Source organism: Microtus oregoni, unplaced genomic scaffold (genome assembly GCF_018167655.1).
Source record: "Microtus oregoni isolate MIOR12 unplaced genomic scaffold, Mior012 000041F_ref0000270, whole genome shotgun sequence".
NCBI lineage: Eukaryota > Metazoa > Chordata > Mammalia > Rodentia > Cricetidae > Microtus > Microtus oregoni.
The window spans coordinates 18,765,547-18,786,546 of NW_024543208.1; the positions used below are offsets into that span (position 1 = coordinate 18,765,547).

The 21,000-nt window shown below is 41.7% G+C and overlaps 1 protein-coding gene across 40 annotated transcripts in view; it reads right to left on the reverse strand.

Annotated features, from left to right (window-relative positions):
- Window positions 1–4,971: 4,971 nt before the first annotated feature.
- Sorbs2 (sorbin and SH3 domain containing 2) overlaps window positions 4,972–21,000 on the reverse strand; it is a 318,492-nt gene continuing 302,463 nt past the window's right edge. For 36 of the 40 annotated variants that reach the window (XM_041632398.1, XM_041632399.1, XM_041632416.1 and 33 more), the window contains 3 exons: window positions 15,008–15,057; window positions 9,634–9,740; window positions 4,972–7,157 (listed from right to left, as the gene is read on the reverse strand). In XM_041632398.1, the coding sequence (XP_041488332.1) occupies window positions 7,096–7,157; window positions 9,634–9,740; window positions 15,008–15,057 (219 nt within the window). In that variant the 3' untranslated portion in view covers window positions 4,972–7,095. Of the gene's footprint in view, window positions 7,158–9,633; window positions 9,741–15,007; window positions 15,058–15,091; window positions 15,780–21,000 lie in introns of those variants that run through there. The other 4 variants (XM_041632400.1, XM_041632420.1, XM_041632437.1 and 1 more) reach the window with 2 other exon arrangements.

Below are 21,000 nucleotides of genomic sequence, written 5' to 3' on the forward strand. Positions count from 1 at the left end.
TTGCTGCCTCATGGATGCTAGAAATCTAAACTCAGCTCTTCTTCCTTGGACCCGCAGTCCTTGGACCCATTGAGTCATCTTCATAGCTTTCAGTATGCTTTGCATGTCTTTTCTTAGTGAAGCAGTTATGACTTAGGTATGGTTCTCACTGAGGGCATTGCCATTATGGAAAAAGAATGTGTGAACTAAGCTTGGTGCATTAATGCCCATTTCCTCCATAAGATTCATGTGCTGGTCACCACTATAATGTTATATGGAAATGGGACCTTTTGGAGGTGGGGGGGATAATTGGAGTAGAAGTATTAGGAATGACAATGATGCCCAATAAAAGAGGAACTGAGAGCTCCCTTCCTCCTCTGAGAGAGGACACAGAAAGGAGATAGCCATCTATGAGGAAGGGCGCCTCTCAGACAGACATCAAATCTGCTGGTGCTTTGACCTTGAACTTAGCCCTCTCTTAAGACACTTTGCAGAGAGGAATGTTTACCTGCAGAGGTCATCCGGCTGCCATTTTTCATGTCTCCTTAGTTACCTTCCCTTTCCTGACTACATTTCATCCTTAGGTCCAGAAGACAGGAGGCTGGCTGTGCTCTGAAGACAGGGGAGCTGAGTCTGTCAGTCACTGGGCAGAGGATGTCCACTCACTAATTCAGGATTGAAACAGCCTTGCCCAGTATGATTTATAATACAAATCTCCCTTAAACATCGGAGTTACTCTAGGGTGGAATTTCTGGTCCTCAGGAGTAGAGCTAGTTAGCTAACTGATCCTTTGTCGTAGAGGCCTTTCTGTGGGATATTATCAGCATCCTTGGTCCATACACACACTAGATGACAAGAGCATTACATTTTGGTCATTACAAATGTCCCCCTACCTTGCCAAATGTCCCAATCTTCCAAGTGAAATGAACCATGGAAACACATAAAAATATTTTACTTCTAACTTTTCTGTGATGTCCCCCACTCAAATAAGTTGTTATCTGTTCTGGCAGTATTGGTCAGAACTTGTGCGCTTTGTACCTCCCAGGAGTTTGGCTGTTACACCAAACTGCTCTGCGGTGTCCACATTTATCAACTTAATGTTTTCTTTCAGCCACCACTTAGCTGGAAAGATGCCTAATGTGTATAGGACATGATAAATTTTCTTTTTCCTCACCTTTCCTTCCCTTCCTTGGTAAAGTCTTCAGATTCCTTTGGGTTTTATACCTAGTTATAACCAAGCAATTCTTGACCTTGAAAATTTGTGTTGATTGCCATTTTATGAATCCTGATGACCAAAGTCGACTATTCTTCTTTTCTTTATAGGGTTTGTTAATGTCCAATTCACTTAATCAATTGACTCTAGAGTCTCACTCAAGGATAGTTGAAGAATGTAAAAGAGTGTGTTCAGTTTGACCCCAACTTGTCTGCACATGCATGTGAGCACACTGGATGTAAGTGCAGTCTCTCTCTCTCTCTCTCTCTCTCTCTCTCTCTCTCTCTCTCTCTCTCTCCTCTCTCCTCTCTCCTCTCCCTCCCTCCCTCCCTCCCTCCCTCCCTCCCTCCCTCCCCCCCCCCTCTCTCTCTTCTCTCTCCTCTCTCTCCCTCCCTCCCCCTCTCTCTTCTTTCTCTCTCTTTCCCTCCCTCCCTCCCTCCCCCTCTCTCTCTTCTCTCTCCTCTCTCTCCCTCCCTCCCCCTCTCTCTTCTCTCTCTCTCTTTCCCTCCCTCCCTCTCTTCTCTTCTCTCTCTCTCTCTCTCTCTCTCTCTCTCTCTCTCTCACACACACACACATATATGAAAATACTCTGGAGAGATATGTTTCAAAGCTGATACTCAAGTGTCATTTGTAATGTTTCCTCCTTGTGCACATATGTATTTTCTCTTTTTTTGGACAATAAATGTTTAATGATTGTTAAATTTTAAAAAATTAAAAATGCTTTAGGAAGTCATTCTCAAGCTCTTGCAATATAATGCAAGACTTGGCACCTGTCTAAGGGTGTTAATAGCAACAAGAGTTTGGCTGAAATGGCATTTATTTTTAGAAGACACAAGGATGACTGAGTCACCCACCGTATTTTAGGGGGAAGGATGAAACAAGAAACCCCCAAGGAACAGGTGAAGATTTGCTAGACTGATTTCTGTCCTGTGCTCCAAGTTTTATGGGTCAAGATATCTGTATGTGTATGAGCTCAGATGGAACTTTCCTGAGCTCCCAGGGGGCCAAATTTAGCAGTGAGCTAAGGCTCTGAGCACAGAAAGCATCACCCTGCTGAGAATGGCTAGTGTATCCCGAGGCTGTGTGTATTTAAAAGCTGTCCAGTGAGTACTCTGTGTTCCTAGAGCATGTTGGGTTTGCTGGTCTCCAAGTGGCTTGAATACCAAACACTTCCCTGAAGCTCCATTGGCTGTTGAGCTAGCTCACAGAGCCTCGGTGAATCAGAACTCATAGTTACTGTGTAGTTTTAGAAGCCAGAGAGAGCTTTTCTCAGGAGATTCTTTAGTACCCTTTCTCAGCACATGTGCATAGTAAGATGCTGTTAGGAGGAGGTTGCCATGGCAATGTGTCTGTGAATGGTGAACAAGGAAGAGTGGATGGATAGAGACAGTTAATTCTGACTTCATCGTTTGATCAATGATGTGCTATCACCAAATCTGGGCGATACAGAAGGCAGCATGCGGGCTTGGGAAGGAGCTCCATCAGGCCCTGAATCCATCTTCTACCACATGCTACCCCACTGCACACATGACAAAGGAGCCTCTTGCACCTCCCACTTCCTCATCTGTAGAGTGGGCTCAACATAGACCTCATCTTAGTCTCACAATAAGGACACAGATCGCCGGTAAGAATGGCTTGGTGTGTAACAGCCACTTAACTTTCCTTTTCTCTTGGTCACTTTCCAGATCTGTGGCTGACAATGAGCACCCATCACAAATTTTCACAAACTGATTTCTGAGAAGAGACAGAGAGGAAGCATTTCAATAGTGGGAGAAGAGGGAAGCTGAGGGTGTCACACACGCATTTACACACCAAGAGAAAACAAACACATCTGCCAGTTTTCACTGACGAAAGCAAGAAAATGAACTTAAAAGTGACGTATAGTTTTCTTCTAATGCAAAATGGAAAAATAGGAATTTGGGGGGAGACTAACATTTCATTTAATTAAGGTTCAAAGTTAGAGATCCTATTATCAAATTGATGGCCACTGTTCTCTGTACAAACCCTTGTAGCTGGGAGGACATTCAATATCAGAAAGCAGACTGAATTTGTTCCACAAGCAAATAATGAATTTGTTCCCTGAGCAAATCCCTACTGTGGGACATTTTACTTCTAAGGCCAATCTCCACTCGTGCTCTGACCCTCATTATCAGTGAGGGGTACATGATTTGAAAATGTAATTGATACCCAAACAATCCTTAAAGTGCTACCATCTGGAGAGGAGGCTGAAATAATTCTTTAAATAAATGGACTCTGAGATGCTGTCAGAGTACTTAATCTTTTGTAACCAGATGATTCTCTTAATAATATCCTCCTTTGTAGCCAAAATCTGGAAAAGAGTGGGAAGAAATTATCAGGCCACACAAACTGACCACCTACAAAGAGAGATCAAGGAGTAAGCAGATATGAAAGCCGCAGCCACGTAAACAGATCCTCCCAGCTTTTAATCAAGTAAGGAAAGGACCTGCCTGTTTCCAGTGATGAAGCACTAAAGCAGGGCTTAACATTTGGTGCCTAAACATCAGCATCCCTTCCTGCTAGCCTTCCTGCTAGCCTCTTCCTGGACGGAGAGGTTCAGATGTACAGACTTAAGTGACTGACAGCACTCAGGCAGAAACGGGACTGCTAATTTCTGTGAGGTGTATTCTTCTCACAAGGGAGCGCATCTCAGTGGAGAGCTAGGGAGAATTAGAAATTACTCAGTGGAATAGAGGAGACCTGAGTTGAAGCAATAAGACTCATTTATTAAGTCTATCGCCTAACAGTTGTGGCTCATATCTAGGCCTTTGTGACACAGAAGAACCAATATGTTTGTAGTCTATGCACTCATTGGATTGATAGCAAGCTAAAATAAGAAATTATATTGGAACATATTTAGCATTGTAAATTTTAGGAAAATAGCAATATTTTTATATAGTAAATATTGATTAATGTTAGACAGAAATTAATAAGATGAACAGAATGAAGATTATTATGGTTCCATCTCATACATATCCAAGTGTTAATCAAAATCTTTGTTTCTCCAAAATGAGGAATACCTATTTTCAGCCCCAGTAGATGAGGAAGACCCAGCTCTCAACCTCTGTTCCTCAAAGCTAAAATGATTCACTATGATCATATGTACAGAGTAATCCATATGGAGGTACCCCATTCACTTAAATTTTCTTTGTATTGTTAATTATGTTAATTAAAAATGTTAAATTCCAAAAAAAAAAAGAAAGAAACAACCCATTTTTAAAAAAAGACTCATTTATGAACTGAGGTCCGGGAGAGGACCCTGTTTCTGACTATTGGACAGATATGGATGTGGGTTGAAATGTATGAATGAAGAAGGGACTGAGATGATATTAGAAAGAACCCAAGTCCCCGTGATAACTCTTTGTTATTTGTGTGACAGAAAGGATGATCCCTCTGCCGCAGTTTTGAAATTCACTCAGAGATCAGTGATGGTAAATTCTTCAGGAGAAGCATTTGAAAGTTCCAAGACAGGTGTTCATAACTTGAAATATTTGTAACTAACTTCTTGGAAAATAGCCAGGTTTGAGGCAAGGATCTTTTGAGATATGTCATTTTGGCTGAGGAGCAATATTTAAGTAAAGAGGATTTAGCCAGGGGACCTTGGTGGCACATTTTTTTAAATTCTCCTCTGAGTTGATGCGAACATGTATTTATCCATTCATGTGTCAAGGGACCATAGGCCAAATGTTTCCAGTTATTTTTTTAACTAATACCATGGAATAAGACACAGAGTTTATATAAATGCCAAAGAAAAGTAGAAGTACTTTCAAGCAAAATTTATTAGGTATCTACTCAAGAAAAACACAATGACCTTTGCTTTGTAAGAATTCAAAGTCAATGACCTGAAAGCCAGGTATGAATATTTTTTTTTCCCTTTTAAAATCAGATACAGAGAGTAGAAACAGCAAATTTTCTTAAATAGAACAGGCAGCAGAGTTGAAGATTTGTTTTCATAAATGGTGTGAAAAAGAAGTAGTCATTCATCAGCAAAGCTGCACGTGGCTGGCTGATTGCCAATCCCAAGTTTTCCTAATAGAAAGCTGGTCGTGAACTGGAGAGTAAAGTGAGCTTCTCAAAGGTGTTTTTGTCCCTACCCCCTTAGTGACGTTCCTCTGTTGCCAGTATCTACGTGCATTTCAAGTTGGATACAAAGATCTTTCCAATTCATAGAATTTTGTGTAGATGTTATCTTCCAGATTCGTACTAGCCTGTGATCTGTGAAGAGAGCCTCAAGGGAGACCTGCCGGAAGAGTTTAAGCTCAGTTTAAGTGCAGGATAAAGACCAAATTGTGAAATCCCCATTTTCTGAACAATAGTCTATACAAAAGAAAAGAACAAACATATATACAAAATGCTGGAGTCTACATGTTGTGTGAGATCAAGCATTGCCCACGGAGAAAAGCCATAAAAAGTTTTGTCTATAAGGTGCTAAAGATTTCAAAGACGAACAGGTCTTATGCAAATTCATTCGAAATACAAAGCTACTTCTCAGAGTATGCGGAACACAGGCACTGTGAATCCATTAAATCTTTCAGGTTTGGTATCATTTTGTGGAACTGTTTGGGGGCAGGAAACACAACCTGAATGATTTAACCATTATTTCTAAAATTGCCTCATTATTTCTAGGAAATATTTTACACACACCAGAAAAATCAGGCTCAACATATATATTCCTGTCTGCAAATGGAGTCAGGATTCTGGGTTTTATAGAAGAAAAATAATTATTGTAGTAAAAATAATTGTCCTTGCTAGACATAGATCATAGTCCTTGCTAAAGCCAGCCTTAACACTCAGGATGCTTCCGAGGTACTCTATAAAATAATGTGGGATTCTTTTACATGTCCATAAAATGTACAATATAGCATCTGATTTATGTCCTTATGTGTAAGTGTACACACGCAGTGAAACCCACCTATGGGTGTTACTTCATCTCTTTGCCTCTCTTACTAACACTGCTTTTTAAGTTTTAACAGATAAATAAAACACTAAGAGCTCATTGTTCATGATGCTGATGATTACATTTTAATATAAAACAGCAATGCAAATTTACAACACGATTTGTCCCGCAGTGTGGCTAAACCTTCATGATAGTCATGGTAGTGACCAACGGCTTCTTAATCACTCACTGTTTGCACTTCTAATAAGTACACAAAAACGGGCAGGATAAGACTCCTGGGTGAGAACTTAATGCAGCCAACAGAAATCACAGCCGTCCCAATTAACCTTCCTACTCGCTCTAGATTTTATAAATCACTGTGCATAAACAATATGTAAGAAGTGCAGGCAAACAATAGCTGAAGTATAGCTGTTATACAGTGCAAACCAGGGCACTAGGCAAACTCGTGAGAGGAAAACACACTGCCAAGCTGAGGGTGAAAATGCAAACCACAGCATTTCAGAAAACAGTCTGGTTCCTGAGCACAGAACACCTTCTAGAGAGGGGGGAAATACAGCCGTGATGAGACCAGCCAGTCTCCTAGAGAGTCTCTTTTCTTTCTTTCTTCCGTCTTTCTTTCTTTCTTTCTTTCTTTCTTTCTTTCTTTCTTTCTTTCTCTCTCCTCTTTTTTTCCTGCCTTAATTCTTCCACTCTTTTTAAGTACCATGACTTTCATTCTGATTCCATACACAGAGATTTTTAAAGTTCAGGGCAGAAAGCAGGAAACCGCATTGATGCGGGTGTAAGTTTTGCCACATTTCCCTATAAGCGCCCAGTCTCCCTAAGGCTCACAGCGGCAGTTGCTGCTGGTGATTTGGTGGTGGCAGGTGGAGATGGCAATGGCCTTGGGAAACCATAAGGCATGACAGCGGCAGGCCTGCTGGGATGTTCCAGGTGAGTTGTGCGGACGTGTGACTGAAAATGCGGAGTAAATGAGGAAGAAAGCGATTCACAGCCTCTTGACATAGTTTCCGGGAAAAGTCCCAAAGAATTTGGTTCTTCTCGAAGTTCCTGAAAACAGAAGCAACAAATGAACAGGTGTGTAACAGCAATGAAATGTCAGGTACTAGGTCTGCTTGAGGAATTGCCTTCTCTAAGGGTTCACCGAGAGAGCAAGCCCCTAAATAGTTTGGGAAGAAGCATAGGGAACTCACTTGAGGATAGGAAAAAGAGAAAGCAGGCAGGTTAATTGTCTTGCCTGATGTCATCATTGTTACATTTGTATAAGGGATCAACTTCTACCCCAGGGAGCTACGTGAGGAAGCCCAGCCTCCCAGTCTAGAGAGAAGACAACTGGGCAGGGAGCTGGGTGGCAGGACTCAGATCTGCACAATGCCAAACATGGACTAAGAGGTAACGGTGAGACTTGCAGTGGATGAGATGAGAGTACCAGGTGCACACAGAGTAGCAGGAGGCTTCCTCTGCAGTGCCACACGGCCCCCACACGGACATTGCCATTGTCACAAGTGTTATAATCTCACGCTTGTGCTACCTCACTCTCAAAGAAAGCACAGTTACACTTCTGAACAAAGTATAGACTTCTGAGCAATTTAAAAATCACTATATTTTTTTTTTTTCAAAGTAGAAGATTGGCTGATTCTCGCATGGGCATGTGGGCTGGGGTGCAGCCACTGAGAACGGCTTCTAACAAGGGCGTTTGAGTGCACACGTGGCTATTCTTATTGTCTCCTTTGTCTCAGATGCCACAGTTCCTTGGATAATTCCTATAAAGTCTATACTGTAAGTTCTTTTGTATTTTAGAATAGAAGGTTGGGTAGGGCCTCTAAAATTTCATTTCTCGTTTACATTCTATAATTCACTGGCTTGTCTACAACCGCTGGAAATCATATATTCCCTTCTTGTATATGGAGATTAAGGGAAATAATAGGATCTAAGGCATGTGTCTGCCCACGTGACCTCAGTTCTTTCCTTACCTCACCGCTGCTGGACTAGTCTAAAGAAAGATTCCATTCCCACATTTTTATTCTATGTGTATGGGGGTTTGCCTGGATGCCTGTCTGTGCTTGGCATGTACACAGTGCTTATAGAGGCCAGCACGGGTGTCAGATGCCCCTGGAGCTGGAGTCATGGACAGCTAATAGCCACCGTATGGGTGCTAAGAGTGGAACCCAGGTCATCCTAACTCTCCAGACTCTCCAGCTTCCCAGCCCCTTTCCTCGCCACAGACTCTCCAGCTTCCCAGCCCCTTTCCTCGTCATCCCTTCCTTTGTGTCCTGGTGGACACTTCTGTCTACCAGGATTTTCTTAGAAGATCTCATGTCGTCTCCTCCTCATCTCCTTGCTCTTCTGCTTCCTCTACCTCTCTCTCTGTTCTGGGCACCGGACAGTGGAGCAGTGGCGGATGTAAGCATGTACTCCATGGCTGAACTTCCAGTCTCTGAGATGGTAACCCTGGGCTTGCCTTTAAAGCGGCAACAAAGGTAGTTCTCGCATCTACTAACTGAAGCTCAGGAGGACCCCTAAACTTTTAGGACTGGCTATATCAGTCCTAGCAAATGGGTCAGCTTCCTTTTCCTCTCACTCCCCATCCAATAACATTCCCCCTATTGACAGCTAACATTTTCCACCAAACAGAGCAAAAATATTTCCCACATGGGAACATCTAGTGTTTTTGTAATTGTCATTATGACATCACAGCCATTGCTAATTGGTGCTATTTAAAGGAATTTTCCTAGTTGGGTTGAAAATTAAACTAGCAGAAAATCGCGTATCCCCACAGCAGTAATTGCTACACTTTATTAAAATGCAGTGACTTTGGGATGTATAGCACACCACGAATTCAAAGAGAGACTGACATTCGCAGTGGACTACAAAAGTGGGCAAATTTAAAACCAACAACAAAACAGTCAGACGTGTCCAGAGTGAATGACGGGACAGTCAGACGTGTCTAGAGTGAATGAGAGAACAGTCAGACATATCTAGAGTGAATGACGGAACAGTCAGACGTGTCTAGAGTGAATGAGAGAACAGTCAGACGTGTCTAGAGTGAATGAGAGAACAGTCAGACGTGTCTAGAGTGAATGACAGGACAGTCAGACATGTCTAGAGTGAATGATGGAACAGTCAGATGTGTCTAGAGTGAATGATGGAACAGTCAGACGTGTCTAGAGTGAATGACGGAACAGTCAGACGTGTCTAGAGTGAATGAGAGAACAGTCAGACGTGTCTAGAGTGAATGACAGGACAGTCAGGCATGTCTAGAGTGAATGATAGGATAGTTAGGCATGTCTAGAGTGAATGACGGAACAGTCAGACGTGCCCAGAGTGAATGATGGAACAGTCAGACGTGTCCAGAGTGAATGACGGAACAGTTAGACGTGTCCAGAATGAATGACGGAACAGTCAGACGTGTCTAGAGTGAATGACGGAACAGTCAGACGTGTCCAGAATGAGTGACAGAACAGTCAGATGTGTTCAGAGTGAATGACAGAACAGTCAGACGTGTCTGGAGTGAATGAGCACATACCCACGAACCATCCGTCATCACACTTCTCCATGACATCCACGACATCACTCTCTCTGAGCTCCAGCTCGTCTTCATTCCTAGGAGTATAGTTATACAGAGCCTGAAACCTTAAACAGGACAGATGGGCGTGTTTAATTTATTTCATATTGTCATCAAGTTATAGAAGTTAGTGTAACAGTCATTTCAGCTCTAACATGTCTATTTCTACATTCTAATATGCTATGTTAGGCATGTTCAGTCTCTGCTAAGCACGTAAAGCCAACAGAGACATGCAGAGTCTCATGGGGATCAGGCCACTTTAGTCATACTTCAAAATGTACTGTGAGAAATAGTTAGAAAAGATTATAATATTCACAAGTCGGGCAAAAGCATTTTGATATTTGCATTTCAATTGTCTAGACATATGATGTTTCCCATGCAGGTGCTACATAGCAATATAGAATAATATTGGTATAAATGGTATTTGTATTGTACAGCCCATTAAGAGGGGTCACAGAGTTAGCTAGCCATAACCAGAAATAAATAAGGAAGGCTCAGAAAAAGAATTCTCAAGTGGTTCTAAATTGAGTTGTGAAAAATGTTTCTGACACACATTTTGTTTAATTTAAAATTTTTTTTTTATTTTATTTATTTTGTTTGTATTTTGAGACAGGCTTTGGAGCCTGTCTTGGAACTCACTCTGTAGATCAGGCTGGCCTCGAACTCCCAGAGATCTGCCTGTCTCTGCCTCCTAAGAGCTAGGATTAAAGGCATGTACCACCATTTTGTAAATGATGTGGGAATTATTATAAATTGAAGACTATATGCTTATCACAGGAAATGCTTTAAAGAAGATTAGTTTTATAATCTGAATCAGGATGTGTGAAGACTTCATGCAATTCACCTATGACCTTAAATCATTGGTGAGGCTGTATGTGCGGGCATCCCTGACTTGGCTCAACTAATAGATCACGCTCTTTAAAAAAAGGTGCCTGGGAGAAACTGTGATTGAGCTAGAAAGAGTCTCCTTTCAAATAGCCATATGAGAGAAAAAATTCCGAACAGAACGCCACCATTTTGTTTTCCTTGTCTGAACTCTGATAGAGAGATGGTGACGTTGATCTATAATGTGTTTGAATACTGAATCCATTTGACATTGACTTTTGTGACTACTAAATTTTTTGACTATTAGAATGGACCAGCACTTGGGAAAGTAAAGACTGACATTTTACAGGCTAAGAAGGCTGGGTAGCATTGGGTATGCAGTTAGTGGGAAATTTTCATGATATCACTCATCTGTCATAGGATTAAAAGGACTGGTAAATTTGTTTTCATTGCTTTTTATAACATAATTGTGCAAATGTAAGAAAACAGTAACAGCATTCTGAGGCACTTTGGATTTATTTTGGGCCACCATTAAAAAGTAGGTGATACTGAATTCTACTTTGGAACAAGAATGCTTTATTCCTAATTACTTTATCAAGTCAGAAACATCATATTTTGGCAGAATATCCTGGTGCTTGAATCCAAACATTGTGCTCTAATTGTGCACTAACTTCACTGACTCCCTCTCTGCTCCTGAGTGTCTCCTGATCATGGGATACAGATAAAGGTGGCTGCTGCAAGGAGCTGTAGGTAAGAGCTTTGCCTTTCTGTAAAAACCATCACCTGCCCGAGCCTGGCACCCAGCCCGGAAATCCCCACATTAGAGATTCCTTCCCTAGTCAATAACGTTCCCTTCTAATAGGCCGTTTTAGCCATTTGTAGTCTTTGCGTCCTTTGCAGTTCTGAGGGTTTTTTGTTGGGAAAAGCTTCAGCTTCTGGTCACAGAGAGAAACTGAGGCAGACCCTAGATGTGGCAAGAAAGCCTGGCAGGGGCCACCTCCCTAGGATGTTTGCCTGGGGCCAGCCTTAGGAGAAGAGGAAAACCATTTTGTCGTTCATGTGTTATTTAGTGTCTGAGGCGGTTGGGAAGAGAATGATGGAATTTCGGATGTTCAGAAGGAAGGGGATTTCAGTAAGGCCCCTTGTCCATTCTTGAGCTTGAGGGACACGGTCATCCCTGGCTGCTATGATGATGGATGTAGTCTGCGCAGGCCCTTTGGGAAAGTAGGTTCTCTCTGAGCTTCTCAGCCTCTAGCCTTACTGAGGCCTATCTCCAACCACTGACAGGCCTACTTCAGGCCACAAACTCCAGCTGCTTGAAGACTCTGAGGGTCCCCAGAGCTAACAAACTAGAATTGGCATGGACTCCCAGCTCATTTTCATATAATGCAAGCCAAGTATGCTTGTCAGAATTTATTTACCATAGCGGTTTAATTAGATCACACTCAAAAAAAATATTTTTATGGAAATATAAAACAAACCTTCCTGGAAATCCTTCTACCTCTGCTGGTTTTCAAAATCAGTGTTGCATGACAGGAAATGCAGCTCAATTAGAATTTTTAAAAAAATGCTGCTCTAAAATATGTTGGTAATAATGGGGTCAGGATTGCCTCAAAAATAAATTTGTCACTTAAAAGTGCAGAGCCAAACTCCAAACTATAGCCTGCACCTTCTATTGTCCCTAAACTGAACTGTAGCAATGTGGCGTACCCTTTTGCTTCCCAAAGTATTTTTATAAATATATGCAATTAGCTAACTTTCCACAATCCCTCCAATCAAGGCAGCAATGAAACATAGATTTGATAAAGAATGACATCGAAAGCAAGGCTTGGAAGTGTATCATTCTTCCTGCCTGTGGGCTCTGTGATATTAGAAAAGCCCAATGAGCCCAGCTGCATGCGACACAACAAAGTATAGGAGCACAACTTGTTCCTAGGCCTCAAACGCTGTTTAACAGAACACACCAGCAATGTCATTGCCCTAGACGGCTCTGGAGAGTATTTTTTGTGATGTGATCCTATCACCATTTGCACACGTAAAAGAGCAACAGAGACATCATTACAAGTCACTCTTAAAGTTTTCCAATTAGGTGAGGTGTTTCAGTGATTGTTACTTCTAACCTAGTCTGTTTGGGATAAAGACGTCTTCAGAGGCACGCTTTCCTGGCCACACTGTGAGAGGCACTTTCAGAGAGTGATGTGTCCTGAAGGGCCTGTTTCTAACCTTGAAGAATAAGAAGGGACTCTTGGTGCATAAAACACCAGTCCCACACCAGGGCCTGCTCACAAAGAGCCTTTGGTCAGCATATCTCTCACCAAGTGAGCAGAGCTCGGGCAGAAGGCTTAGGTGCACAAGGAGAGGCTGAGGCAGGAGCCAATAGGAACTGGATAGCCTCAGAGTAACCCCTGTAAACTGGGCCAGAGAAAGACAAATGGTGCTCTTAAAGGCAATGCGTGATTCTTGCAGGTTGATTTCACATATGTGCCAGGAAGGAATCTTTGAAAGGGCATAGTCTTGGTGTGGTGGAAATGACATCATGTGTCTGAACAGCAGCAAGTGCTTTAATACTGCTATTTTCAAAAGACATTCTGAAGCATGGGTTATAATTTTGGAATTATACTGATAGAGATATGAAGAATTTGCATTGGTATGGATCTTGTTCTATTGATACAAATTTTAAGTCAATCTTGTTATATGTATATTTTTGTTCTTGATTAAGGTACTGTGACTGTATAGTTCATTAAAAAATACAGGTTAATAGATAGTTATCTATAATAGTCAAACTTGTAGTCGTGTTAGTTAGGTTTTCTAGGTGTACAGAAATGTATTTCAGATGGATAGATATTCTTCAAATCTTTCAAAGACTACAGAATATGGCATTTAAAATGTTTTAATAATGTAGAAATTTTCATAAAAATGAGACACATCTGTTCCTGGCAGCACCAATCTACTTCAAAAGGATGATGGGCACTGAAAAGGCTCCTCATGGAGTTTGTTAGCCATTTGGGCAAGAAACTGCTCTTGCCTGGACTTTTGATGTTATGCTGTACAAACTGGACATGCAGGACCCACATAAAAATGACTGCAGAAGCTGCCTAAAGAAGGTGAAACGATCCTTCAGGGTTCCTGCTTCATGAAAGACTCTTCCAGACATTCTGCAGGACACAGAAGAAAGTGACTAACAAACTGCTAATATAGGCATATTTGTCTTTGAAATTTCCTGCTTCATGGAAAAATATGCTGGATACTATGGGCCAGTAGGCTGAAAATGGGTGCCCGCAACATTACAGAAGAACTTTGGGTGACTGTCTAGGCAGGAAGATGTCTCTGTCAATTCTAGAGTTTTGGAAGTTGTTTCCAATGCACTTCCTATTTACTTAGGTAATGTTATATCCTTCTGGAGTCTTTGATGGAGTTCAAGAACAGATAGTTAAAGTTTTGCTTATTTATGATAAAAGATAAAGCAAATACAAATATTGTAACTGTAATCGTGCTTGATACCTGTTTTGTTGTATGTAATCTTGCTGTGTTAAAGTTAAAACCTTCTTTTTTATTTAGACAGAAAAGGGGAGGTGATGTAGGATTCCCCTCTGTATGCTATGAATACCATTGGTTAATAATGAAGGTGTTTTGGGCCTATAGACAGGGCAGAATAAAGCTAGGCAAGAAAACTAAACTGAATGCTGGGAGAAAGATGGCAGAGTTAGGGAGAAGCCATGTAGCCATAACTGGGGACAGATGCCTCCACTGGAGCCTGGTAAAACTTTGCCAGTAGGCCACGACCTAGTGGTGATGCACAGATTAATGGAGATGGGTTAGTTTAGGATATAATAGTTAGCCAGAACTATGCTTGAGCTATTGGCCAAACAGTTTTGCAAATAATATAGTTTCTAAGTGTTTATTATGAAACTGACCAGGACAGAAACCTCCACCAACACTATACTACTAAAGCAGAAGTTAGGTGTACTTTTGAAGTATTCAAATAGGTGAAAAAAACAACGTTAGGTCATGGTTTGCCTTTAAAGTTGTGGTTACCAGTTATACAGCAAGTAAGGAAGAGATGGATTTATAGATTGTAGGAGTCATCACAACGCTGGAAGATTTCTCTGTTGTTTATTAATTTTATGTATATAAGTGTTTTGCTTGCATGTATATATCTGCACCTGTGAGTGCCTGGTACTCATGGAGGCTAAGAGAAGCTGTTTGATCCCCTGCAACTTGAGTTACAAGTGTTTGTGAGACCCCATGTGGTTGCCAAGAATTGAACCTAGGTCCCCTAAAAGAGCAACCAGTGCTCTTAACCGCTGAGCCATCTCTCCAGTCCTCCTACTTTCATTCAAGGATTAGCCCAATCTCATTGATAAAGCAGAACAATGTCTCTTGTTCTGGACATCTCATGGTCACTGTTCGACCCCTTTCACTTACAAAGTCTATACTCTGTCTGTACGCCTGTCGTCCATCTCGTGGGCCAGGGTTAGTCTTTGATTTAGAAGACAGGAAGAATACTTACGGTTCCCCCTGACCTTGAATGTTGTCATGAGTGAACACAGAACGATGTGGCTGAAAGGAAAGGATTTTCAGCGTCATCAGGGTTTGAACAGGTATCACTAACAGGTAATTTGGGTAATAGCATGGCAACTGTCTTGACATTTAATATTTCCTGTTGTAAAAAACCAAGAGGAAGGAAAAACAATCCACCAAATTAAGGGTTTCGGTGTGCTTAATAATTAAAGTATTTTGAAGGGTGCTTTCAATCAGAATACCCAAGGTCCAAACTTTGGAAAACATCCACAATCTGGTCTCTCCAAGCTTTAAGGGAAAGTTGAGTCCCATTGATTTTTCCAAGGTCAGGAATATGGCAAGAACAAAGACATCAAATCACAGGAGCAGGGATGCTGGACCCCTTCATTCAACCTCACGCTCTAGCGCTCTCTCAGACAAGCAGAAGGAAGACACAGCTAGCAAAACCCACATTCACTCCGAGCTTTTCCTTCGCAGACGACATTGCCACATAGGTACAGATGGGAGAAAGTCAACAGCCAGACATCCCATGCTGCATTTGAGGTTCAATTCTCTGCTCTCAATGGGGTCAGGGTCAGGGCAGGGAAGCACATGCAGTTTTTCAAAAGGGAAGACAGAGAACTTCCAGAATAATGCAACAGACAATATCCAGGAAACATATAATGCTTTACCTTAGAAGAGAAATATTGGTAGAAATCCCCAGTGCACTGAACTCTCAAAAGAGTTTCCTTTCTTTTTAAACTAAGCATCAAGACCAGTATCTGTAATAGATACTTATAATATTGGAAATGACAAGCCTCAGCATCCTGTATAGCCACACAAACACTTCAGAGAATGAAACTTAGCACATTTGTTGGATACGGAAACTTAGTGCGATTTACATTGATCGTCTGCTGGTTATGTTTTCAGGAAATAGATGCATTGAACCCACTACATTTCAAACATTTTCTGCTAAATGATAGCTACCTGCTGAGATAACAAGTTTGATAATAACAGAATTTAGTTGCTATTATAGCCGTATCTTCAGACATCAGGACCAGAGCTTGGATACGCATAGTTATTACTGATTATCATAACCTAGAAAGATTTTCCCTGAAATTGTCCATAGAAACTTCTGATCCAAGGATGGGTAGGGAGCCCTGGAGATCCCTTCAGTATGAGTCTGTTGATCAGGCCCCTTCCTAAATTTATCTCCCATCTTCCAATCAATGTTATCTATTTAGTGCAGATTATGTATTTTCACTACGAAAACTTGAAGCTTTAAGTCTATTAATTGGTAGCATTTGTTAATAGCATCCCTAGAGTTTCTTTTCAACTGAGCATAGAATACATAAATCTAAATCTAAAGAGTGGATGAGAATTACTGACGTCATGAATGATTTACTCCTATAAATCGGTATAAAATTCCTACAGGATTTAAAATTGTAAAGTGATATTATTAAATATAAAATATTAAAAGTATAAATTATATTATTTTTAAGGATAATGAAGACGACGCTGGGTACATTGCCACACTTTTAATCTCAGTACTCTGGAGACAGAGGTAGGCAGATCTTAGTGAGTTCAAGTCCAGCCCACAAAGGTTACATAGGAAATGCCTGTCTAAAAAAAATAATAATGAAGACCAAACTGTCTTCTAAACACTTTTTTAGATCTTTAATTAAAGAAATCATTAATCAATTTAAATATACGAAGAATCAAGTGTAAGTCATCTATATGTATGTGTTACATTTCCAGCTCCATTCTAATTCCCTGTTAAGTTAAAAATTGAATACCACTTTCAATCAACCTGTTAGTTAACGTAATCTACATGTGAAGGTTATCGTCCATTGTTTAGCATTATCATTGGAACCGTACTTGCTCAGTACCTTTGAGTATCCAGCCTCCAAAATTATTTAAATGAATTGTTTCTTGGAGAGTTAGGAAAGTTGGGTGTAGCTCCGAGTGTGGCCAGGGGTCACTTAATTCCTGGGGGTGTGAGCCAGCAAATTCCTAGCTCTTAATCATCTTTCAGAATGCGCCTTTCCCCTTGCTTCACATCCTCCCAATCTTGCCCCCCCCCAATCATCAATTTCCCCATAGTATCCAGTTTCTCAGGCTAGAATATAATCCTTGATTTTATCACAGAGATGCTGTGGATCTCATAAAATCATGACTTTTGAAAACATTTAAAAGGTCTTCTTTAATAGAAACCATCCCTGGATGAGCTGATTACTAGAGGCCTGTTTCTCAGGAGAGTTGTGTAATTCCAGTATTGAGTTCATGTCTTTTACAAGGTCTCCGCCGCTAGAGGAATAGTGTGTTAATGGTCATTCATGAATGTGTACTTGCTGCTGTTTGAGGCACTGTCTGCTATCGACCTAGGACATTCAGCTCAGATTCCTCATCCTCCAATCGGTGAGACACAATGAAGATGAATCCTGCCCCGCCACAGAGCCCAGAAAGCAATAGATGTCTCACCTGATAGTTTTCCTTTGCCATGTAAAGATTCCTCTCCTCAATCTTATGCACAGAGCAGTCAGGAAATGAGCTAAATATTATGTATCTTAGTCATGTGAAAACCCACAGTGGCGACAACTCAACCTCACTCTGTGCACTGGTTAAACCCTAACCCAAAAGAGATTGGATGGTTTGCTATGGCAAATTCATGACAAAAAAAGGGATGGAAGGACAATATTAAGTAGCCCTGCGTTGAATGAGGTATTATGACAGACTAGATGGACTAACGTGGTTAAAGTCAGCATCTGTATTTTGTCTTTAGTACGGAGGTTTGTGTTCCTGTGGGTATTCAAGCAAAGTGCTTCCTCATGCTATCTTTGCTACTGAGTCTGCACTCTATTGCCCCCTAATGGTAAGCAGTGCTAGTGACACGTTAAAAGTTGTTTTTGCCTTTGGCTGTGGTGATTAATTGTGAAAAGATTTTCTGAAGCCTACGGGGTAATTTGAAGTAGATAACGATCTGTTTTTCCTACCATGCTGTTCCCTTTCCAGCACTCTCAATTCTCTAGAAGAAATGACTTGCTAGCTGCCAATGTTTTAGGAGACTGTCCATTTCTATTTTAACGGCTCAGGTGTTTCTGTAACTTCAGGCACGTCTAAGGTAAATATAGAACAATATGCACTTACAGCATTTGGAGAGGCTTACCCAGACTGTGGGTTTAAGAAGGCAACTTCCAAGTTAACAGTCGCCATTACCATACAAGACATTTTGAGCAAGAATATACTATGATTATCTTTCCTCGCTCTACAAGAGCTAGTTCCAGGACAGGCTCCAAAGCTACAGAGAAACCCTGTCTTGAAAAAACAAACAAAACCCCTGCCCCTTCCACAAATTTATCAGATGGGAATATGTTAAAAAAAAAAAAAAAAACCTCAGGGTGACGCAAGGCTTGTCAACTTATCCATGGGAACTTACGGATAAGATCCATCAATTTTTGTAAAACAAACTTACTCTTTGTCTGTCCCTGTCTGTTCCCTCTCTCCCCTTCATCCCCAAGTTTATGTGTTAGTTCTGGAAGGCTGTTCAGAGGAGACTTAAGGTTCTCTACAACAAACTGGCATTTCTGTCTCCCTATAGCAACACAAGTTCCTTCCCACAATATGTAAAGCAACACGTACAGAAGGCCTTACGTATAAAACACTATGTGCATTTATGTAACGGATAAAGGAACGCTAAAAATTCAGCCCAGAGAACTTGAAGTGCAGAGCAGAGGTGTATGGCAGGCCAGCCAAAGCTAAATCAGGGCTCATTAACTTAGACTTGCTGAAAGGAACCCTGAGGTATGCATCTGTGGAAATCCCCAAATTCCTTGGCTGCCTTCCCCAGAACTCGGGGTGCCATTTAGGATCTATCTGTTCTCAAGTTCTGCAGATATCACACAACTGAATAGTTAAACAGGAGGCAACTGACCTCAAAGTTCAGTCAAAGTTGCGAGGGAATTTGGAGCAGGCAGGCTCTAGAGAACAGCATTGCAGGGAGCGATGTGGCCAGAATGTGGCCTGCATCTCCCGGGCAACAGAATATTTGGGAATGGCTGACAGTTTAAAAGAAATTCATGGCAACCGAGAGACACTGGAGCTAACATGGCCGGGAGCAGGTGAGCTCAGGGGACAACAGGCAACGCTTTAGTTCTCTGCACTAAAAGCAAGGACTGACAGAGAGCAACTGAGTACAGAAAGGAGACAGATGTAGGAAACAATACACGCTGCGCCCTTGTTTGTGTGGCGAAGCATTTGAGAGTGCCATTTTGGGTTTGAGAAACTTGACACGTACCACAGGGGAACACACAACCCATAGCCCCTCAACTGCTGGCCATGACATCTCACGGGACTCCTCCCCAGCCTCACTTTATTGCCTGGTCACAGCAAAGTGACCCAAGGAAGGGCCAGGGTGGCCAGGATGGCTGCCGCAGGTGGGGGGTATCCGACCCTACCCTGTGGGAGCTGCTGACGGGTGAACTGCAGGACCTCTTAGACATCACTGGGCTACGAGGCGGCTTACCCAGGACAAATGTCTTGCTTTTTAAATCAGCCTAGAAAAGCCATAAGAAGTGGGTTAGTTCTCATCTTCAGGATGTGGCCTGTGGGAGGAACCTTCTTGGTTGGCTGTTTTCCATGCACACACAGCATGCCACGCTCATGAATACTAGCCGAGCAGGAAGGGTGAACAGTCTGCATAACGGCTCCATAGAGCTTCCATCCTCAGGGATCAGCCGCTACTCTGCTAGGAGACTCCCAGTGAAGAAAAGATGTGGAGAGGGAAGCTGGTAGGAGAACATGTTTGAATGTAATGTAGGTGGCTCAGAACACACATCGGAAATATTACCTCTTAAATCGGAAATATTACCTCCTTATTAAGAGAATACTTAATAACCGCATCTAAAACACTCTTCAGCTAGTCTGTTTTCTTCGCATTTACCAAGTGGCAAGCAGGAACAAACAAGGCAAGATAAGAGAAAATTTGACCTAATGCCTATCAGTTTTATGGACATCATTAGGCTTTTAAGAAGCAAAAAATGTTCTATCAAAGTTCCTATAAAGAAAGTGATATTTGGTGGGAGCTGGAGAGATGGCTCAGAGGTTAAGAGCATTGCCTGCTCTTCCAAAGGTTCTGAGTTCAATTCCCAACAACCACATGGTAGCTCCCAACCATCTGTAATGAGGTCTGTTGCCCTCTTCTGGCCTGCAGACATACACACAGACGGAATATTGTATACATAATAAAGAAAAATATTTCCCCAGCCTGGTCTACAAGAGCTAGTTCCAGGACAGGAACCAAAAGGTACGGAGAAACCCTGTCTAGAAAATTCCAAAAAAAAAAAAAAAAGTGATATTTGGGAGGAGTGGGGGGTGGGAGATGTGAGGTCGTGAAATATAGTCAAATACTGTGTATTGCCTGACTCCAGCTTCTTTTGGTGTTGTCTCAAAGCAAGATCTTCACTATGACAGTGAACAGGCGAATCTTCACATGAGTTAGCTTAATTTTTCTTTCCAGGGCAGTCCTAGCAATGGAGGGTCTAGATTTTTGACTAGACTTAAGAGAACGTTAGTAAGACTAAGAATACTTTCAAGTAAAAGATTGGGCTCTCACTTAGACTAAATTTCATGGTCATTAGTGGGCACACTCTGCAGTCTCTTGGGATGGCGTATGGCTGCCATGCTCGTCTAAGGCTGTGGAAGAAGGCATTGCTGCTCCCCAGTTTCCATTTCTGTTTATGTCTTTACTCATGCACATGGTCGTTGAGAGCAGACCACCGTTCCTAACCTCCCTTGTACCTAGATGTGCTCAGGTGACATTTCTGAAAGAGGAAACAGATTTTGAAACTATCCTGATTTCTAATATCTGTGGAATCAACCATGGTAACACGGGACGTGCTCTCTCTCTGTCTCTCTCCCTCTCCCCCTCTCTCTTTCTTTCTCTCATTCATGTGAGTTAAAGAATAGTTGACATGGGTTAATAAAAATGTTACTATAGTGATTTTA